We start from the raw sequence: 18219 nt of genomic DNA on the forward strand, positions 1-18219 counted from the left end.
CAGTAGCCAAAGAAGAAAGACTACAACAGCTGCAGGGGAACCAGGAGTGGAAATTCCTTCTTAAAAACTCTTTTTGGCTCAGCACCACGCTTTCCCCATAAGTATGATGTCGCTTGTTTCCACTGTTGTTCTTTGGTAACATCACTTACTGCCCCAGAAAAGCCAAGGATCCTTAATTTATTACAAGGATTTATTATAAAATCCTGGGTTGATTGATTAAACCAGTCACATGACCATATGAGGGGGCTTAGAGCCATTACATAGCGCTACCCTTAATTCAAGATAGATGACTCATCGCAACTGGATAAGATTATAGGTTACCGTTGCTAAATCAATAGCTGAAAATTCTCAGATAAGGATTTTAGAGGGCATATGATAATCCCGCTGTGCTTTTTACTGTCCTCATTCTTTCAGTTTAAGCATAACTTCAACATTTAAAGACTAAATCACTGTAGATAAATTGGAGCATGCCTCTGCAGCATAACAGTTGCTATCTGAGAAGTTTTTAGAGCAGCTAAATATAGATGTATTTTTCTTATTTATAAAGTATTAAATAATAATACTTTGTTTTTTGGCTGTTCTAAGATGAGGAAATGGTTGAATGTGGTAGGTACATTTTTTTTCTTCTTAGATTTAACTTTTCATTCTTCAGCTGTGTTTTCAGCTCATTTAATGATTTCCTTTCCTATTTTTTTCCTTTGTGCTTCTCAGAGGAAATTGAAGGTATATGTACAAAAGTTTCCCTGCATAGCCCAGTAATTTTATTTAGAGAACATGTGTTTAGAATAAAATTGAATGTAGTTCAATGTTTGTAATTGATGTTATATGTACAAAATTTCCCATTCCCTCTACAATGTCAAATATATTGAATTAGACCATCTCATATTGAGAAAACAGTTTTGGATATCACTCAGACTAGTCTTAGATGTTTCATATAGTTGTCAGGGTTTTATCTTTATTTGAATATTGGGAAATATAGATATTTACAAAAAAGAGCAACAGTTCCCTAAAATAATCTTGGCAGAACTTGCTAAGTGGGATGGAGTGGAGGAAGGTTAGTTATATGACCCTAAAAGATCTTTCATTCATGTGTTGTGGCAAAATGCAGTAGCTCATTAACTGTTCACAAACAGAGTATAATTAGTGTTGAAGAATGTATTACTTTGAAACACGGTAATAAGTTTATTCATGTAACATATCCCTTATTTTTTCTCAGTATATAGCCTAGGCTGCAGTAATAGTCACAGCATATGTTAAAGCAGTAGCAGCTGATCTCTTCTAGTTTTAGTTTACTTGAAAGGGCTTCTGTTTATAAAGGCATTAGAAATTGTAGCTCATATTTTTGATCAAAAGGCCTTTAGCATGTAAAAATATACATTGTAGCTATTTTATATCAAATTGAAAGGGCATGTTTTTGATCAAAAACCTTTCTGTCTAATCCACTGAGCCAAAATTATAAGCTAAAATCTGATAATATATAGTTTACCAGAGAGCTTGATTTGCATAAAGTATTTTTTTGCCTTTTTAAGTGGCATCATATTTTCCTATTTTCTTTATGTGATAAAGTATAAATAATGTAAAGTTAGAAATCTTTTTAAAATATTTGATTGTAGTCATGAAAAAGGCACTGCATGAAAAGGTAAAAAGATCGAAGTGTGCATGGTGCAAAATTCCAGAATTCCTCCAGCTAAAATATAAAACAATAAAAATTGTTTTATGTTTTTAAGAAATGGCATATTAAAGCTTTTTTATGCTATGCTTTGTACAGTTGTCGTTTTAAGTAACTCTTCTGTTGCATTTGTGACTGGGCTTCTAACTATTCTGCTTTATTTCTTGGCTTTTGTTCTGTATGCTTTTACACTTCGTCCAGAAGATGCTGAATGTGCTGGTTACAACAGTGGAACCTATATAGGTGAGCAATTGGTTATGAAAGACAATTTCTTCCTTTCTTTCAGGTTCTTTTTCTTGTAACTGCTGTGTCACTTTGTTTTTCTGGTAATTTGCATCAAAGTTTCCTCACAGTGACAGCGCATGATAAGAGCATGAATTTTGAAATCAAAAACGGCTCACTGGATTTGACACAAAGGAGTTACTTATTTACTGTGACATGTTTTTACTATTCTTGACATTCAGGAGCTGTTAAAATACTATCTTGATTTTCAGCTTAAATACCTGTCTCAAGTTTGGGGTGAAACTAAAGTGACTTAAATATATTAAAGTAAGTGAGAAATACATTTATTTTAAAATCCCTACCTACTGTATCATGAAGGTTAGTGAAAATTTAGAATGAGATTTTTTTAGGGTTGATCCACATTTATTTTACCTTTTATTTCTTTATATCAGTTTGCAAAGTCATTTTAGGTGGGACTGGGTGAAGGTGAAAGCAAATATGCATGTGTCTTTTTCTACACACTCGAAAATAAAATAAATCACAGCAGCATCCAGGATTTAAGCTTGACTGTAAAATAAAGCAGTGCTCAACATATTAGTGGAGAAGAAAACACCACTGGTAAAAACAACAGTTATGGCAGCAGGATTCAAAATTATAAACAAAAGGAAAATTTAAAAGAATGTCCTGAGAGGAGTGTTTTGCCCTTTTAAACAGTTTCTCATGATTTTGTCTTTACAGTGGCCTGTGGCCACTTTCTGCCACCCCTCTGGTGCAAATTGAGCTTAAAATGGCCAGAAATAGCCAACAGATAATTTCCCCCAGTGCTCAGGAGCTCTGTGCTTGGAGAAAACTGGCTGATGTGGATTTGCACCAGTCCACCCTTCCCCCATCTCCACTGATCCCTCACAGTAAGGAGGAAAAATGGGGAAGTACGTGGCCAAGAGCTCTGCTACATACAAACCTACCCTGGTTTAAGAACACTGACAGAGTTTATGCCATTGATACAAGCTAGAGCTGTTCTTCAGCAACCACAATTGGCTCCCTATGACCAGCTCTCCATTGTAAGGCAAAGCCTGGGCAAGGTGGAGAATCCAGTCCAGTGAGTTCAGTGACCTCGCAAATAGATTTCACAAGCACTTGCCAATGAGTGCCACAGGCATCTACAGCATGTGCTGAGACAATGATCTTAAAGCCCTGTGCGTCTAATGGAAGAGGAACACACAAACTATTCAATGCAAAGTACCCATGACCTCTTGCCAACAGTCTGAGGACTGTATAACTAATTTCCTCATGTATTTTCAGAAAGGTTTGTTAATTGGTAGTGGTCTTCTCACCAGTTAGTGTGGTGAAACATGAAACATTTTACGTCTCTGAATAAATCAGATAAAGTGTATTAACCCTTAAAGTACAGTTATATAGAAGACTGAGTAACAATTGGAAAAAGAATTTGGGGAATAATTCTAAATGTACTATCTCTTGATTTGCATATTAAATTTGCTTCTTTTTAAAATCAAGTGATGACTCCTTTTATTGTCTGTGCTGCAAACTTAGCATGGGTTCTGAAAACCAGGCAGTGGCGTTTCTGTATTTACATCTTAGCAAGCAATTGCTTTATTTCATGAAGGGTAAAGTTGCATAGAGTCCACCTCAACCACAAAATCATAGAAATGTAGGATCTTGAGATGTCACCTGGTCCACCCCCACACTTCCAGCTGAGACACCAACAAACATATTTAGGACAGATGTTTGTCTAACCTCTTCTTAAAAACCTCCAATGAAGGGGTTCCACAATCTCCTTTAGTAATCTGTTCCAGAACTTATCTACCTTTAGAGTTAGAAAGTTTTGCCTAATATCCAACCTATATCTTCTGAACTGCAGATAAATCCCATTATTGCTTATCCTACCTCCAGTGGAAATGGAGAACAATTGATCACTATCCTCTTTATAAGAGCCCTTAATATATTTGAAGACTGTTATCAGGTCCCCCTCAATCATCTTTTCTCAAGACTAAACGTGCCCAGTTTTTTTAACCTTTCCTCAAAGGTCAGGTTATCCTGAACCTTTTGTCTTTTTTCTTAGATCTCCCCTGAACTCCAGTTTGTCCACATCTTTCTTAAACTGTGGCACCCAAAACAGCAGAATAATCACCTTCCCATGTGTCACATACAACACTCCTGTTAATACACTCCAGAATATTTGCCTTTGTCGCAACAGCCTTCCACTGTTAGCTCATATTCAATTTGTGATCTACTATGACCACCAGATCCTTTTCTGCATACCATGGTGGTATTACCCTTGCAATGAAACTTTGTTTTTGTCAGCAAAGTTAGCAGATATGCCTAGACAAATAGAGAGCTAATTTGCTGAGTTAGAAGGTATCACGTGTATGTATCTTGTGACTTTAAGTGAACTTTAAAGCTGTCTCCCTATACTCTTATTTTTCCACTTTTTTAAAATTTCTGTTCTTTCCATATATTTTTGCTTTCACATTTATTCAGTTCCTTTCCCCCTCACCCTTCTCCTTATCTTCCTGTTCTTTCCCTCATCTTTTTTCCCCTCTCTATTCCTGTTCCCACTCAGACACATATCTTTCTTTCTCTAGATTCCCAACTTCTTCCACTCTGTCTCTCCTGCCCTATCACTTGTTGCTGAAACTTGCTGGACATAAGGCTTTTGGTGAGCAGGATCTGCAGCTCAGATTCTGAGTTGGATTTTGTGCAACTGTTTCCTTTTACAAGACATGGAAATGTTGGGATGTCACTTTCAAACTTAGAGGCAACCTATAATACATTTGGGGTGCATAGTCCCACACCTTCATTATAAAAGATGCAGTGGATCCAGAGGACATGTAAAAGGATTGCGCTTTGGACAGCCATAGAATAGATACTATTTACAATGACATATGTATATATACGCTAAATTTGACAGCATCAGATCAGGATTAAACAAAGGCTGTGAATGGCTAGCCAACTACAAAAGCAGTTTCTCCTCCCTTGGTGTTCACACCTCAGCTGTTAGAAGAGGGCCTCATCCTCCCTGATTGAACTAACCTTGTTATCTCTAGCCTGATTCTTGCTTGCATATTTATACCTACCTGTGGAAATTTCCACTACATGCGTCCGATGAAGTAGATATTCACCCACGAAAGCTCATGCTCCAATAAATTTGTTAGTCTACAAGGTGCCACAAAGCTCTCTGCCACTTTTACAGATCCAGACTAACACAGCTACCCCTCTGAGGTAGGTAGATATATAGATATACTATGTTTATTTTTTCCTGAGGAAAGGCCTTAACACACTCATGAACTTGTACAATGAAGTTTTCATCTGTCTTCAAGTCACTCTATCTAGAAAAATGCATCAATATAGTAAGAATATAGAATAGTATCTTAACACATGTTCTTAAAATCATTACTTCCCTACATATCTGGTAAGTGCACTCTTAACAGTTAAAAAAAAAAAAAAAAACAACCACCAGTAGCTTTTATTGAAATAAGCATGCTTCATTACATGAATAAAAAGCACAACAGTGAAACAAAATTGTTAGACTTGATAGACGTATAAACATAACAATTGAATAAAAATCAAGTACTCATTTGTTAGTGTGGCACACAATGAATCTTTGCATAAATCAATACATATTATGAAGCATCAGAGTGACATTACATGAATGCTATGCATTTAATAGATTTCCATTACTGTACTGAGTGAAAATCCTAGTGTGGTACATGAGTAATTTTTGCTCTTTTTACTATTCATTTGTTGTCACCTTTTCCACACACTGAGCAGTCTCATTTATTTCCATTAGACTTTATGATCTGTCAGTGTTTCCCTTATAAACTATTGGAAATCAGAGTTTATAATTCAGTGGGATGTAACTTTATGTACAGTGTGTCTCAGAGCAAACTTTTTTGCCGCATAATTTCATCAGGGAGGAGGAAAATGGAAAAGGTTCAAGGTTTTTTAAATAGTTTTTAGGGAGACTTTTAAACTTAACTGCCAAAAAACCTAGAAATCTGAAACTTTTAAGCTTCTAAAGGAAAAATATATATTAAAATTCACTGATGTGCAGTTTAATGCCTATTTTGTGAGGATAAAAACATCAGTGTTTTTAAATATTTTGATGACTCTGTAGATCCAGCATTCAGTATGCATGTTCTACAACCATAATATCAAGCGAGTTGCAATGTCTAGGCACATTTGGGTGATTTTAAGGCTTCACTTCCAGTTTAACTTTAAATTTTCTGTCATTTATGAATTTACTTCTGGAGCCATAATGCAGTCTTTTGTGAGTGAAGAAAATTCAATGGTCAATGAGGTGTTATTGGTGAAAGCAAATAATTGCTCCCATAAACTAAATTGTACGTATAAAAAGATTAGAAAAGTACTATTTCATTGACTATTACTGTTTTATTGCTGTTGTGATCATCAGTAAGGCTTTTTGTCACAGAAATCACAGAAGTCATGGAATCTGTGACTTCCAAAGACCTCTGTGACTTCAGCCCCAGCAGCTGGGAGCTGGGAGATACCCCTGCCTGAGACAACGGGGCCCCGAAGCTCAGAGTTGCCATGAGTGGCAGGGGGACCCCCGCAGCTCCCTGCTGCTGCCACAGAGACAAGGGGATCCCCACAACTCCTTGGTTGCTGCCACAGAGGCAAAAGTATCCCCCCAGCTACCGGCTGCCACAGAGGCAGGGATATTCCCACAGCTCCCACCCACCATGAGGGAGGGTACAAGGGGACAGGGGGAATGTCTGCAGCTCCAAGCCGCTGGTCGAGGGGACCCTAGAGCTCCCCTGGGAGCTCCCAGCCACCCCACAGCTGCCCAACCCTTTCCCATTTTATTGTGGATATTTTTAGTAAAAGTCAGGGATGGGTCACGGGTTTGCCCATGAACTGTTGGTGACTTTTACTCCATGACCTGTCAGTGACTTTTACTAAAAATATCCATGACAAAATCTTAGCCTTAATCATTCCAGATAATTGTTAATAAGATTCCAGAAAGTGGTTATATAGTAGGATATATGGTGTCTTTTTGCACATATTAAGGTCTTCCCAACTCTGCTTTTATACTAGATAAGTTTATGTGGCCTCATGTATCTTTTTAGAACTCTACACTTGCAGACATCTTAGTTTGTTAAGCGGGAAATTATGTAAACTATCTAGCTTTCATTGAAAGGGAATATTCTTTAGAAGTGAATAATTTTGTAGGCGAAGAGATTACTTTTCACCCAAGAACTTTCAGCAGTTAACGTAGCTAGGAAATACATGGATGTTTCACCTGTGGGAAACAAAATGTCTGTACAATTTTGGTGCATGACAGGTTTCATTTCTAAAGTCCTCCCATTTTATTCTAATTAGTGTCTGAAGGATTTTGAAACGTCTATTAAAGGAATGAGAAAAAACAAACCTGGCATATAATACAAATTGCTAATTGGACTCCAGTGGATTGTTGTCTGCTTATTTAAGAATTCTTGTGCTACAAAGGCTTTTAAACTCAAAAAGACACTGTGAATATTATACATTTTCTGTGGCCTCAGGTTACTGCTAATTTTAACGTTCCTTCCCAAAATGACAAAGGTTAACCTTGATGTTAATTTGCTGATGAATCCTGAAGTCAGACTATACTATTATATATTTCTGAAGTTAATTATTTCCTAAGAATAAGTAAGGAGAATTGTAGAGGTTTTTTGTCTTTTCAAAACACTTAATTCTATCTACATTAAAATAATCTTTATGAATAGTCAATAAATATAGATTAGTATCATCTGTTTACTATTCTCAATTTTGATTGAAAAATCCAGACAGATCTGAGTTTTTATTAGCCCTGTCTAAATGTGAAAACTGAGAATTGGTCCAGAAACAAACGAAGTTAGAAATGTGCTATGTGTTTGTGCAGATTAATTGGAAACAACAGAACTACATATGGGAGTGTTCCAAATATCTTGAAAAGAAATTTCAAGTAATAGTGCAAAAGTTATGTTTTACCAAATGTGCATAACGTTCATTAGGCCAGAAATTTTTTCTCTATATATCTTGTGTATAAATAAACTGTATGTACAAGCTGCATATGTAAGCTGAATAGAATGAATATTAGATCTAAATTCAGCAAAGTGCTTAAGTGCATGTTTATAGTGAAGCACATACTTAAATGCTCTGCTGAACAGTGATAGACGTAAGCACGTGTGAGAGCTTTATTGAATTGTGTGGCCTTAGTTTGTTGTAGGTGAACTTGCAACATTTAGGCTTGGAAAAATTATAACGTTTATTAGTATTGGAATTTCTCTGATATTAAGGGATGCACTTTGCACTTGCACATTGTGCATTTGGAATTACATGCACAGACCATTTAAATCAGTGTTTCTCAAAAAAATTTTCTGCTGACCCCTTTCACATAGCAAGCCTCTGAGTTCAACCCCCATTATAAATTAAAAACACTTTTAAATATATTTAACACCATTATAAATACTGGAGGCAAAGCGGGGTTGGGGTGGAGATTGACAGCTCGTAACCCCCCATGTAATAACCTCGTGACCCCCTGAGGGGTCCCGACCCCCAGTTTGAGAACTTTTGATTTAAATGGACCTCAGCCACCAGTCTTCCTTCCTTTATTTTCTAGAATTATATTAAATTTAAAGGGGAGTACATTTTTTGTGTGTGCTATATTAGCAGCATTCTTTTTAAAGGGCTTTAAATAGAAGACAACGTTTGTTTATGCATGTCTGGTTTGGGTATGAATTTCAGTATGGGGTTTTTGTGTGTCCCTGTTGAGAAATCCTTGGCTGTTGTTTTGAAGTTGGGGTTCCAAAGAGATATTACTACTTATATGTAGTATTAGATTTTTAAAGAAGTACTTTTGTTATCTTCATCTCGTAAGTGCAAGCTGCTTGTTCTTTTGTATTGGTGTAGGATCTTAATCACTTTTATTAGTCTTAGTTTCTGATTTTCTCTCTGGTTTGAGAACTGTTATGAGGTTTAGAGGCATTTGTGAACTATATATACATTTGTTCTTCATATTTTTCTCATGGCAGCTGCTCTTCATTTCATGAAACCTGTTACATTCCAGAAGTGGTTTATAGATTAGCTTGTTCAGTAGGCTTCTTGTCCAGTACTTGAAATCAATGAACAAGTACAAAGTTGTTATACCTAATGTTGAGAATTTTATGTTCCTTTGATGATTGGATTTTTTTCACTTTACTCTACAGTCTGCATAGTTGGCAGATAAGTTAAACTTCTGCTGATGTCTGTAAACTATATATAGATAGATAAATATCTTTTTTTTCTTTCCTTTTGATAGAAGTTTATATTTAAGTGTGTTAAGAAGTTTAAAGAAATATTTTTACAGTGTATATCAATAATGTTTCTTTAATTTTCTGTGGTTCTTTGCGTTGTTTTATGATCATTTGTAAGTTCTAATGCATAAAATTTCAATAGTCATTTGTTAAAACTTTTGTATTTGAAAATATTTTAAATGTGGGATCTTTTGTTGCTCTTTCATAATACTACTTATGATTTGCAGATATAATGCTGTTATAATAAGAGGTAACCTATTAGTGTGCTCTCAGCAGCCCAATGTGTGTCTTACTCCTGATTGTCAGAGAGAAGTGTAAATATTTGTAAACATAGACAGTAATACATAGTTGCACTCATTTTGATGTTTTATTGTGATATAGCTACTGTCTTCTTAAGTATGTAATATACAATATTGTTCTCTTATTAGACAAAATTTCAAGAGTAGCTAATGCATTTGGTGATGAAGACTTTTTTCCTACATGATATTTCAGCTCGTGACTTTTGGCTGGCATATCTTCCTCGGCAAAGCAAAACAGAGAACTGGCTTCAAAATGTTCTTGAAAAGAAAGATTTGAAAAGACTTGCAGTTCTCATCTTTTTCAGAGTCAGAAAGTCATCTTTTTGTACTGCATACATATATTCTGCCCTCTATATTTTTTCATAAATAGTTAAATGGTTCTAAAAATAAAAACACTAAGGTGTTTTTTTTAAAAATTACTTTAAGGCTCTTAAATCTCAATCAACTTGTAAGTTTGCCAGCTTCCTCTTTTGAAGAAGACATTTTTACTGTATCCTTTTATTTTCAGTCACCTGTCCTAAGGTATCTAGATGAACATATTGCCTACTAAATGCAATCATAGTTGACTAGTAGTAATTTACTAATGATACCCCATAAAACTGCTTCTGAAGGTTATTAAAAAGTCAATATGCATATGTGGGGAGTGTAAGGGAGACATGGGGGAAAAAATACCATGTTTCCAGAAATTCACCAGCAACATGATAAAAATAATTTATATGGATTTATTGAGAACATCCCTCCTTTTTCTCTCCTGCACGTTTCCCTTCAGGGTCGGTTGATTTAAATCAGAGTGGTTTTAATAATCTATTTTAATCATGATTTAAACCAGCAAGTAGCAAACCTTGATATAAATAATCGATTTTAATCTTATGCATTTGTATTTTTTAGTTACTTTCCTAATGAAAGGTTGATTCTCATTAGATGGTAACCATTAAAATGCAACTAACTAGCCTTTACTCTAAATTTGGTACTTTTTTGTTAACAAGGATAACTATATCAGTACACGCAATCACATAGCTTAACATACATTTATTCATAATATTAATTTTTACATCTTTTATTATGTTACAAAAATGGTGAATTATGCTTTTGTTTACTAGATGATTAATTGTGTACTCCTGATTTGTGTCAGTCTGCATTTGGATGAAAATTGGAATTCAGTTAATAAGGCACAAAAATTAAAATTGCTTTTTTATTAGTTAAATGAAACTACCTTAAATGTGCTGGATACAGATGAAAAAAAGTAAGTTTAGCAAAACATGTTTTGCATTTAAAACTGACAGGTTTATTAAAGAAAGGAATTATTATCTGTAGATGGTGAATTGAACTGATTGTTTATGGACTCCATGTTCTTCAAAATTTTAGTCCTAGTAGATGTGATCATATCACACCTCATGTTTATTCATAGATTACAAGATTCATAGATTTTTCAATTCCCAATCAGTTTCTCAATTTTGAATTAACTTGTCATTGAATTGAAATTGCTAAATAAATTAAAATGAAGAAAATAATCTCTCTGCACCTGCAGAAAAAAAATAATAAGGTGATAAATAATGGTCAACATGGATTTGTCAAGAACAAATTATGACAAACCAACCTAATATCCTTTTTGACAGGGTAATAAGCCTTGTGGATGGGGGGAAGCTGTAGTTACAATATATCCCAACTTCAGTAAGGCTTTTGATAGTGTCTCACATGACCTTCTCATAAGCAAGCTAGGAAAATATAGCCTAGACAAACCTACTATGAGGTGGGTACACAGCTGGTGGAAAACCATACTCAGACTAGTTATCAGTGGTTCACAGTCAAGCTGGAAGGGTATATCTAGTGGGATTCTGCAGGGATATGCCCTGGGTCTGGGCCTGTTCAATATCTTAAGAAATAATTTGGAGAATGGCATAGAAAGTACACTTGTAAAGTTTGCAGATGATACCAACCTGGGAGGGGTTGCAAGCTCTTTGGTGGACAGGATTAGAATTGAAGATGATCTTGACAAACTGGAGAAATGGTTTGAAATAAATAGGGATGAAATTCAATAAGTACAAATGCAAAATACTACACTTAGGAAGGAAAAGGCAATTACACAAATATTAAATGGGAAATGATTGTCTAGTAAGTGACATTGCAAAAAAAGATCTGGAGGTTATAGTGGATCACAAACTAAATATGAATCAACAATACAATACTGCTGCAAAAAAAGCAAACATCATTCTGGGGTGTATTAGCAGGATTGTTTTAAGCAAGGCACGAGAAGTATTTTTTCCACTCTATTTAGCAATGATAAGGTTTCAACAGAAGTATTGTGTCCAGTTCTGAGCACCATACTTCAGGAAAGATGTGAACAAATAAAGGAGAAGACCAACAAAAATGATTAAATATCAAGAAAACATAAACCTATAAGGAAATATTGAAAAAAATAGGTTTATTTATTCTGGAGAAAGGCTGACTGTTATCATGGTCCACTTCAATGTTCAAGTATGTACAGTGTTATAATAATGAGGGTCATAAATTGTTCTCCTTATCCACAGAGGACAGAACAAGAAGTAATGATCTTAAACTGCAGCAAGGGAAATATAGGTTAGACATTAGGAAAAGCTTCCAAACTGTCAGGGTAGTTAAACATTGGAACAAATTACCTTGGAAGATTGTGGCATCTCTGTCATTGGAGGTTTTTAAGAACAGATTAGATAAATACCTGTCAAAGATGGTCTCTAGATAATACTTAGTCCTGCCTCAGTGCAGGGGACTGGACTAGATGACCTGTTGAGGTTTTTTCCAGTTCTGTATTTCTATGATTCTGTGTACTGCTTGAATGTTATTTTTTATTTAAATGATTTTAATAGATTAAAGTAAGTTTAGGCCTTAATATAGGTTGTCTTAATTTTAAATTCAAATAGATTTATTTTTTTAAAAAGTTAAACAAAAGAATTTAATTTAATTAAAATCTTTTTTTAATTTTTTTAAACAATTTTTTTGTCCATGCTGCTTTCCTTGTTTTCAAATGATGCATAAGGTAACCTTTACTATGTTTGTATACAGTACTACTGGGAGGTGATCCTTTGCAAATCAACTTAAGAAATAAAATTCATACAGATGAGCTAAAGGTGACAAGGCAATCCATCTGTGGTTAGTATTTAAAGTTCTACAGTTATACAGGGCCATTACTAGCATATTACAGAGAAGTCTATCTTTGTAACAATTTACGTAAGTTTATCCCTGATTCTTGTAGAAATAATTTAAAATACCTATATAGGCTTTTCTGTAGTGTTCACCATCAGAATATCATCATGAATTTCCCTTTTCAGCATCCCTAAGAGGTATGGAAGTATTCATATTCTTATTTCACAGATGGAGAAATCTGTAGCAGAGTTGGGAATGGAACTCAGATCCCCTGTGTCCCACTGCAGTGTCTTAAAGGATGACGTAAAATGGGGGAAACTAGCTTAAAGAAGCTATTAAAGGATTTTTATTATTTTTTTTACTTGATTTTTACATTAGAAATTCAGATTTTTTTCTATCCTGGAGGACTAAGATGGTGGGAGATTTGATGATATCCGAATAGTTGAGTATGACATCTGAACAAGTAAAGGGAGCAGAATTTTAATCAGATTGTGCAAAACTTTTATAACATATTCAATTTCTAATGAATATTTTGGATAAAGGATATCTTTGTTAAAGATTCAACACCCCAGCCTTTCAGATGGGACATGAGAACTTATAATAGATATGCTGAGAGACATCTAGCAGATCCTCCAGAAAAAACAGAGAAAACCAGAGGTATGATAGTCTCAGTATTTTGAAGGTAAAGAACAAATGAGGGATTGGGAGAGGTGAGATTTTATTTAATTTTGCATGTTTTCAGGTTTTCATTATTAGGACAAAAAGGGAAGCTTAAAAAAACAACCACCATAATCTTAAATTTTTCAAATGTTTTGCGGGTCATCTTTAAGCACAAAACCATCCATCTTCTATAGATCTAGGCACTGTATTCTGTGGCAAAATTTATGCACTAGCAAACTTTTAGTATAGTGAGAAGAATTCGTTTCTGTGAAAAGATAGTACTGGAGAATTTTTAGGTATTTTGAAAGTAGCTTTGGTATGCTTAGGTTTTTAGTTTACAGCTCAGGAAAATAATTAACTTTGTTCCTTTTCTGTGTCTTTAACATTATTTTGAGAGTTTGCATTAAAGTCATTGAGTGCAGTTACTAGGTCTGTGACATTAAATCAACAAAATATCAGTGTGCCATGACTGACTTCACTTTAGAACTGAACCAGTCACCAGAGACATTACTGTGTACCAAGTTGTATTACATTACCAATGCAATAGCAGTGCTTTTACAATAGAAATCTTTTAAAACTAAAATAACTTTTCTAAAGAATTCTTTGCATTTACTATATTGTTATATGAATGCATAATGGAATAGAAAAAATAGTTAGAAAAGAACTAGTAACTTAGCCTGCTTGCTTCTTACTCTTACCAAATTTAAACTCTGGTGTTTTTATTGTGTATTTGATCCTCCCCTGTCTTCCTCTAGCATGGGCAAAAAAATTAGATCTATTTCTGCTAGTTTTTGGTTTTTATAGCCTCTTCTCAGTAACATTCACTGTAATAATGTGATCTCAATTTTTTTTAATGAGCTGGGTGACACCATTTGTATTTTCAGAGAGGCTCTATACTTTACCTCTCTGTTTCTCTGTCAGGTATGGGAGGGGAAGGGGGGAGAGAACAGCACAAACACTACTGGGTATAGCACTTTAACTCAACGGGGCAGCTTCGGGATTAATCCCCATGGTCCTGATACTGACAATGTTTTTGTCAAATGGGCTTGCTCATGGAAAATAGTGAGCACATACCTCGTCTCTGCAGGGTCATGGCCCAAGTGTGATCATACTTGCAGGAGTCAACTTAAATTGGCAACTATTAATATTAGAGATTAAATAGTAATATGGTTACTTCTCATATGCCTTTTAAAAACTTATTAAAGTATACAGCTGAAATTAAAATGGTCACCAGAAGTTTAGACAGACTAAAAAAGCGAGCCTTTTGTTGTACTTTTAGTATTGTGTATTTGGTATGAGGTTAAATATTAAAGTTCATAATTAATAGTTGAGTTGTGAAGAAATTTTATAACTGGTACTTCGTTTGAATCAACCATAAGTTTGAGTACTTAGGATCTTTTTTTTGAAGTATAGGTGTTAGGATTTTTTTTCAGTCATTTTGCTAAATATTTTGTGTATGTGTTGATAATATCTCTAGTACATCCAAATAACGAAATAGGATGGCAGTGTGGCCAGACTGTCCCTAAAACCTCAGAAGATACAGTACGACTGTACAAGTCTATTTAAAAGAATTAATCTTAATGAGAAATTTATAAAGTACTGATAAAAGGTGGAATAATTAGCTTTCGTTCTCAGGTTTAGTGGAGGTAAGCTGCAGCTATGATACTATCATGTTATTCTACTACTGATGCTCATAGAGATGTACCAATTTAAAAATCTTTAAAAAACACATGAAACTTCCATCAGCTGCAGTTAAGCACTATAGGCACAACACTATACATAAAATTTTAGGCCAATTTTAAGCCAGTTAGGATTGCAAAAATATGATAGAATTATAAATGAAAGTATGTTTAATAGGAAATGTCATCTTAACTTAGCAAATTTTACTATACAGTAAGTGTGAAATGGAGCTGCAGTACCCATATTTGATTTTAATAATTTGGAAGTAATTTACCTTTTCGTCTGGGAATATCTTCTGGACCATAAGGACCTGGTTTCTCAAAAATTGCATTTGAAATTTCATGCCTACTTTCTGTGTGCAGCTAATGTGATTGCTCATGGAAATAGCCAGTTTGGAGTTTCTTAATAAGTCATTATCCCCTCCCCACCTTTCCCTGCCTGGAAGTGAAACTTTTCTGGACTTTTCAGATATTAAATTGCATAGTTTTAAAAAAATAATATTGTTGTTGCAGCTGGTTTTAGGAGAAGCTTTCGTCTTAGCAGAAAAGATAGAAAAACAAATAAATCCATGTATGAATGTAAGAAGAGTGATCAGTATGATACAGCAGATGTCCCAACATATGAAGAAGTTGCACCATATCGACGACAACCTAATGAGAAATACAGGCTTGTAGTTTTGGTCGGTAAGTTATTTCTTTAATTTCTAAATCAGGAATCTAGAGTAAATATTAGTGCAATAATCTTACAGAAGTTTAAAATTTAACTTTTCTAGCTCTCTGAAATTTTTTATGATCTAGAATATTATGTTGCTGTGTTTGCTCATAATTTCTCATCTTTTTTTGGTTCTTTGAGTTTTGGAAAACTACAGGTGAAGAGCTATTTGTGCATCAGATAGTATGAGAAATATTGTCAAGCCGCTAATCAAAATATACAGATAAGCTGTAATGGGACCTTGTTGTTGTTTAAAATTGTTGTTGTATAAAATTGTGCTGAAGTCCCAAAACTAAATGTTATTTTGGTGCAATGAAGACTCCTTATGTGGCTGCAACTTTACCAGCAGAATATAACTTGCAAAGAAATTTCCTGAACATCTAGTTCTTTGTGTGAAGAACTGGACTCCAACAAGGAATGCCTCTGTGCTCAATGTAAGGGGCCCTATCACTGTCTTACCACTCATATCTCATGTCCCACTTGCTCCCTGTCTAGGCTTAGGATAAGCTATGACCACAACATACCCCTATTACCACAGAGTTCTCCTGCTATAGAGAACATCAGTTAAGTGTCTTGGCCATTCATCCCCAGTATGGTGAACAAGGCTTTCACTAGACAATTGGTCAGAAATGTGTCCAAATCTATCTCAGACAAATGAACCACGGTGTCCAGAAAAATTTCTGGCCACCCAAGTACAATTAGGTGTCAGCACTCCACTGGAATGCTGGATCCTCTGTATCTCCCAAGGCTGTAAACTTGTCCTTCTGGAAATGAGAAGAAACAATTTCATTGTCAGTGTCTGGGATATTGTTAAGTGTGTTAACATAAATACCTGTACTAGTTGCCTGATCCTTAGGGATTTGCTAGGTTGCCTATTGGTAAGCTGTCAGACTAGAATAGGACCCATTTGTTTCAGAAGTTCTCTTTTCCATATTGGACCTTCTGATCACAGGAAAGAGATTATTCACTTGTTCCAAAAATTGCTCCCAGATAACTGTATTTCACTTCTGATAAACAGTAATAAAATTTGACCGTCTGGCACCTGAAATTGTTGCTGCCAAGTGCACACTATTCACAGGTTAGGGCAGTGACTTGACTTGTGAAATTCAGATAACTGATCAGTTAGTTATTGCAACTGTTGCAAGGCTAACTTTTATATCTTGTGGGCCGATTGACCTAGTGAATTGGATTTCTTGACCAGAGAGCGAGACGTGCTTGCCTCTGTGTTCAGTTCAGTACCGAAGAGTTGCACAGCCTTTTTGCTAGTGCCTGGAATGCTGTCAAGATGTTCTTTTGCCCCCTGCCCCCCTCCCCCCAAAAGCGAGTAGACAAGTCTCCCATATCACTTTCCACTCCAAAAAGGGTCTGATTCTCACAAATGGCAAACTTTATGTAGAGCAGCAGTCTTATAAAAAAATATTTCTGGAAAGAAAAGTCCAATGATTCAGAAACAGCCAGGAGAATGAAAGGTGGCAGAGCGCTGACTTGATGTTGCATTTTGCCAAAAAGGCCCGCTTCCTGAAGGCCCTAACTGTATTGACAGTGGAATCAAAGGAATGGCAGTCTAAGTGTAAGTCAGGATCAGTATAAGCACTGACAGAGCCTAGCATACAAGCACTACTGAACCTGCCAGTATTCACCAGGGGCCTTCTTCCGAATCAACCCCAAAGAGAATGTACACCTAGGATCATCTTTACCCAGGAAAATAATGCAATCAGGACTTGTCCATATTTAAAATTTATTGCATTCACCAATCATTCAGAAATGTGTTGAGATCTTCAGATCTCAAATTGTTATAATGTACATCTGCAAATGTAAAAATGTGCTGTTAGAGTATTTTTCTATTTTGTAAAAACCTCAGGGTTCTGAGGATTTTAACCTCAACTCTCAAAGATTTGATTTGCATAGAGGACAAAACTTTGCAGAACGCTTGTGTCTACAATATAAAGGATTGAGCAGTACTCAGCAAAGAGCCCAATTCTGAAAATCTCACTCATGGGATTAGTTCCATTGATGTCAGATGGTGTTTTTATATTTCTTTTTAGAATAATACACTCGCTGAATGTTTCCATGTGAAGTTATGGCACTACCCAGTTGAATAATGGTTGCAGTAACAGACCTATGTATTATAGCTGTCCTGATTTTGATAAAGAATTTTTTTGGATTTACGTAGCCCTCTGACTATGGCAAACAAAGTACATTGAGTTTTGGATATATTTGCAAAAATATAACAATGCAGCACTACAAACATTCAGCAGAATTATTTAATATTTTTTGCCGTGGTTCTGGAAAAGTCCTTCTCCAAACATAATGTGAAAGTAAAAACTTAATTGTATTTTTGCCATTTAGCCATTTTGTTCAGTGGCAGTTCCAGTTAAATTCATTACCTTACATGGAAGTCTGAGGGTACATTTTTAATCAGGTTTTTTATTCTCTGTGAATGAGAGCAATTTGTGTATCAGGTGAAAAGGTTATTTAGCTTTAAAGCTCTGATCCTGTAACTGTTTGTTCTTCTTCGAGTGATTGCTCATATCCATTCCAGGTAGGTGTGTGCGCGCCGCGTGCA

General features: G+C 35.3%; 1 protein-coding gene across 6 annotated transcripts in view; it reads left to right on the forward strand.

Moving 5' to 3' along the window:
* The window catches only part of MPP7 (MAGUK p55 scaffold protein 7), a 354373-nt gene that overhangs the window by 295751 nt on the left and 40403 nt on the right, over positions 1-18219 (forward strand). For all 6 annotated transcript variants that reach the window (XM_075062267.1, XM_075062269.1, XM_075062266.1 and 3 more), the window contains one exon: positions 15455-15625. In XM_075062267.1, coding sequence (XP_074918368.1) covers positions 15455-15625 — 171 coding nt within the window. The remainder of the gene's footprint in view (positions 1-15454; positions 15626-18219) is intronic.

Source organism: Chelonoidis abingdonii, chromosome 2 (genome assembly GCF_003597395.2).
Source record: "Chelonoidis abingdonii isolate Lonesome George chromosome 2, CheloAbing_2.0, whole genome shotgun sequence".
Classification (NCBI taxonomy): domain Eukaryota; kingdom Metazoa; phylum Chordata; order Testudines; family Testudinidae; genus Chelonoidis; species Chelonoidis abingdonii.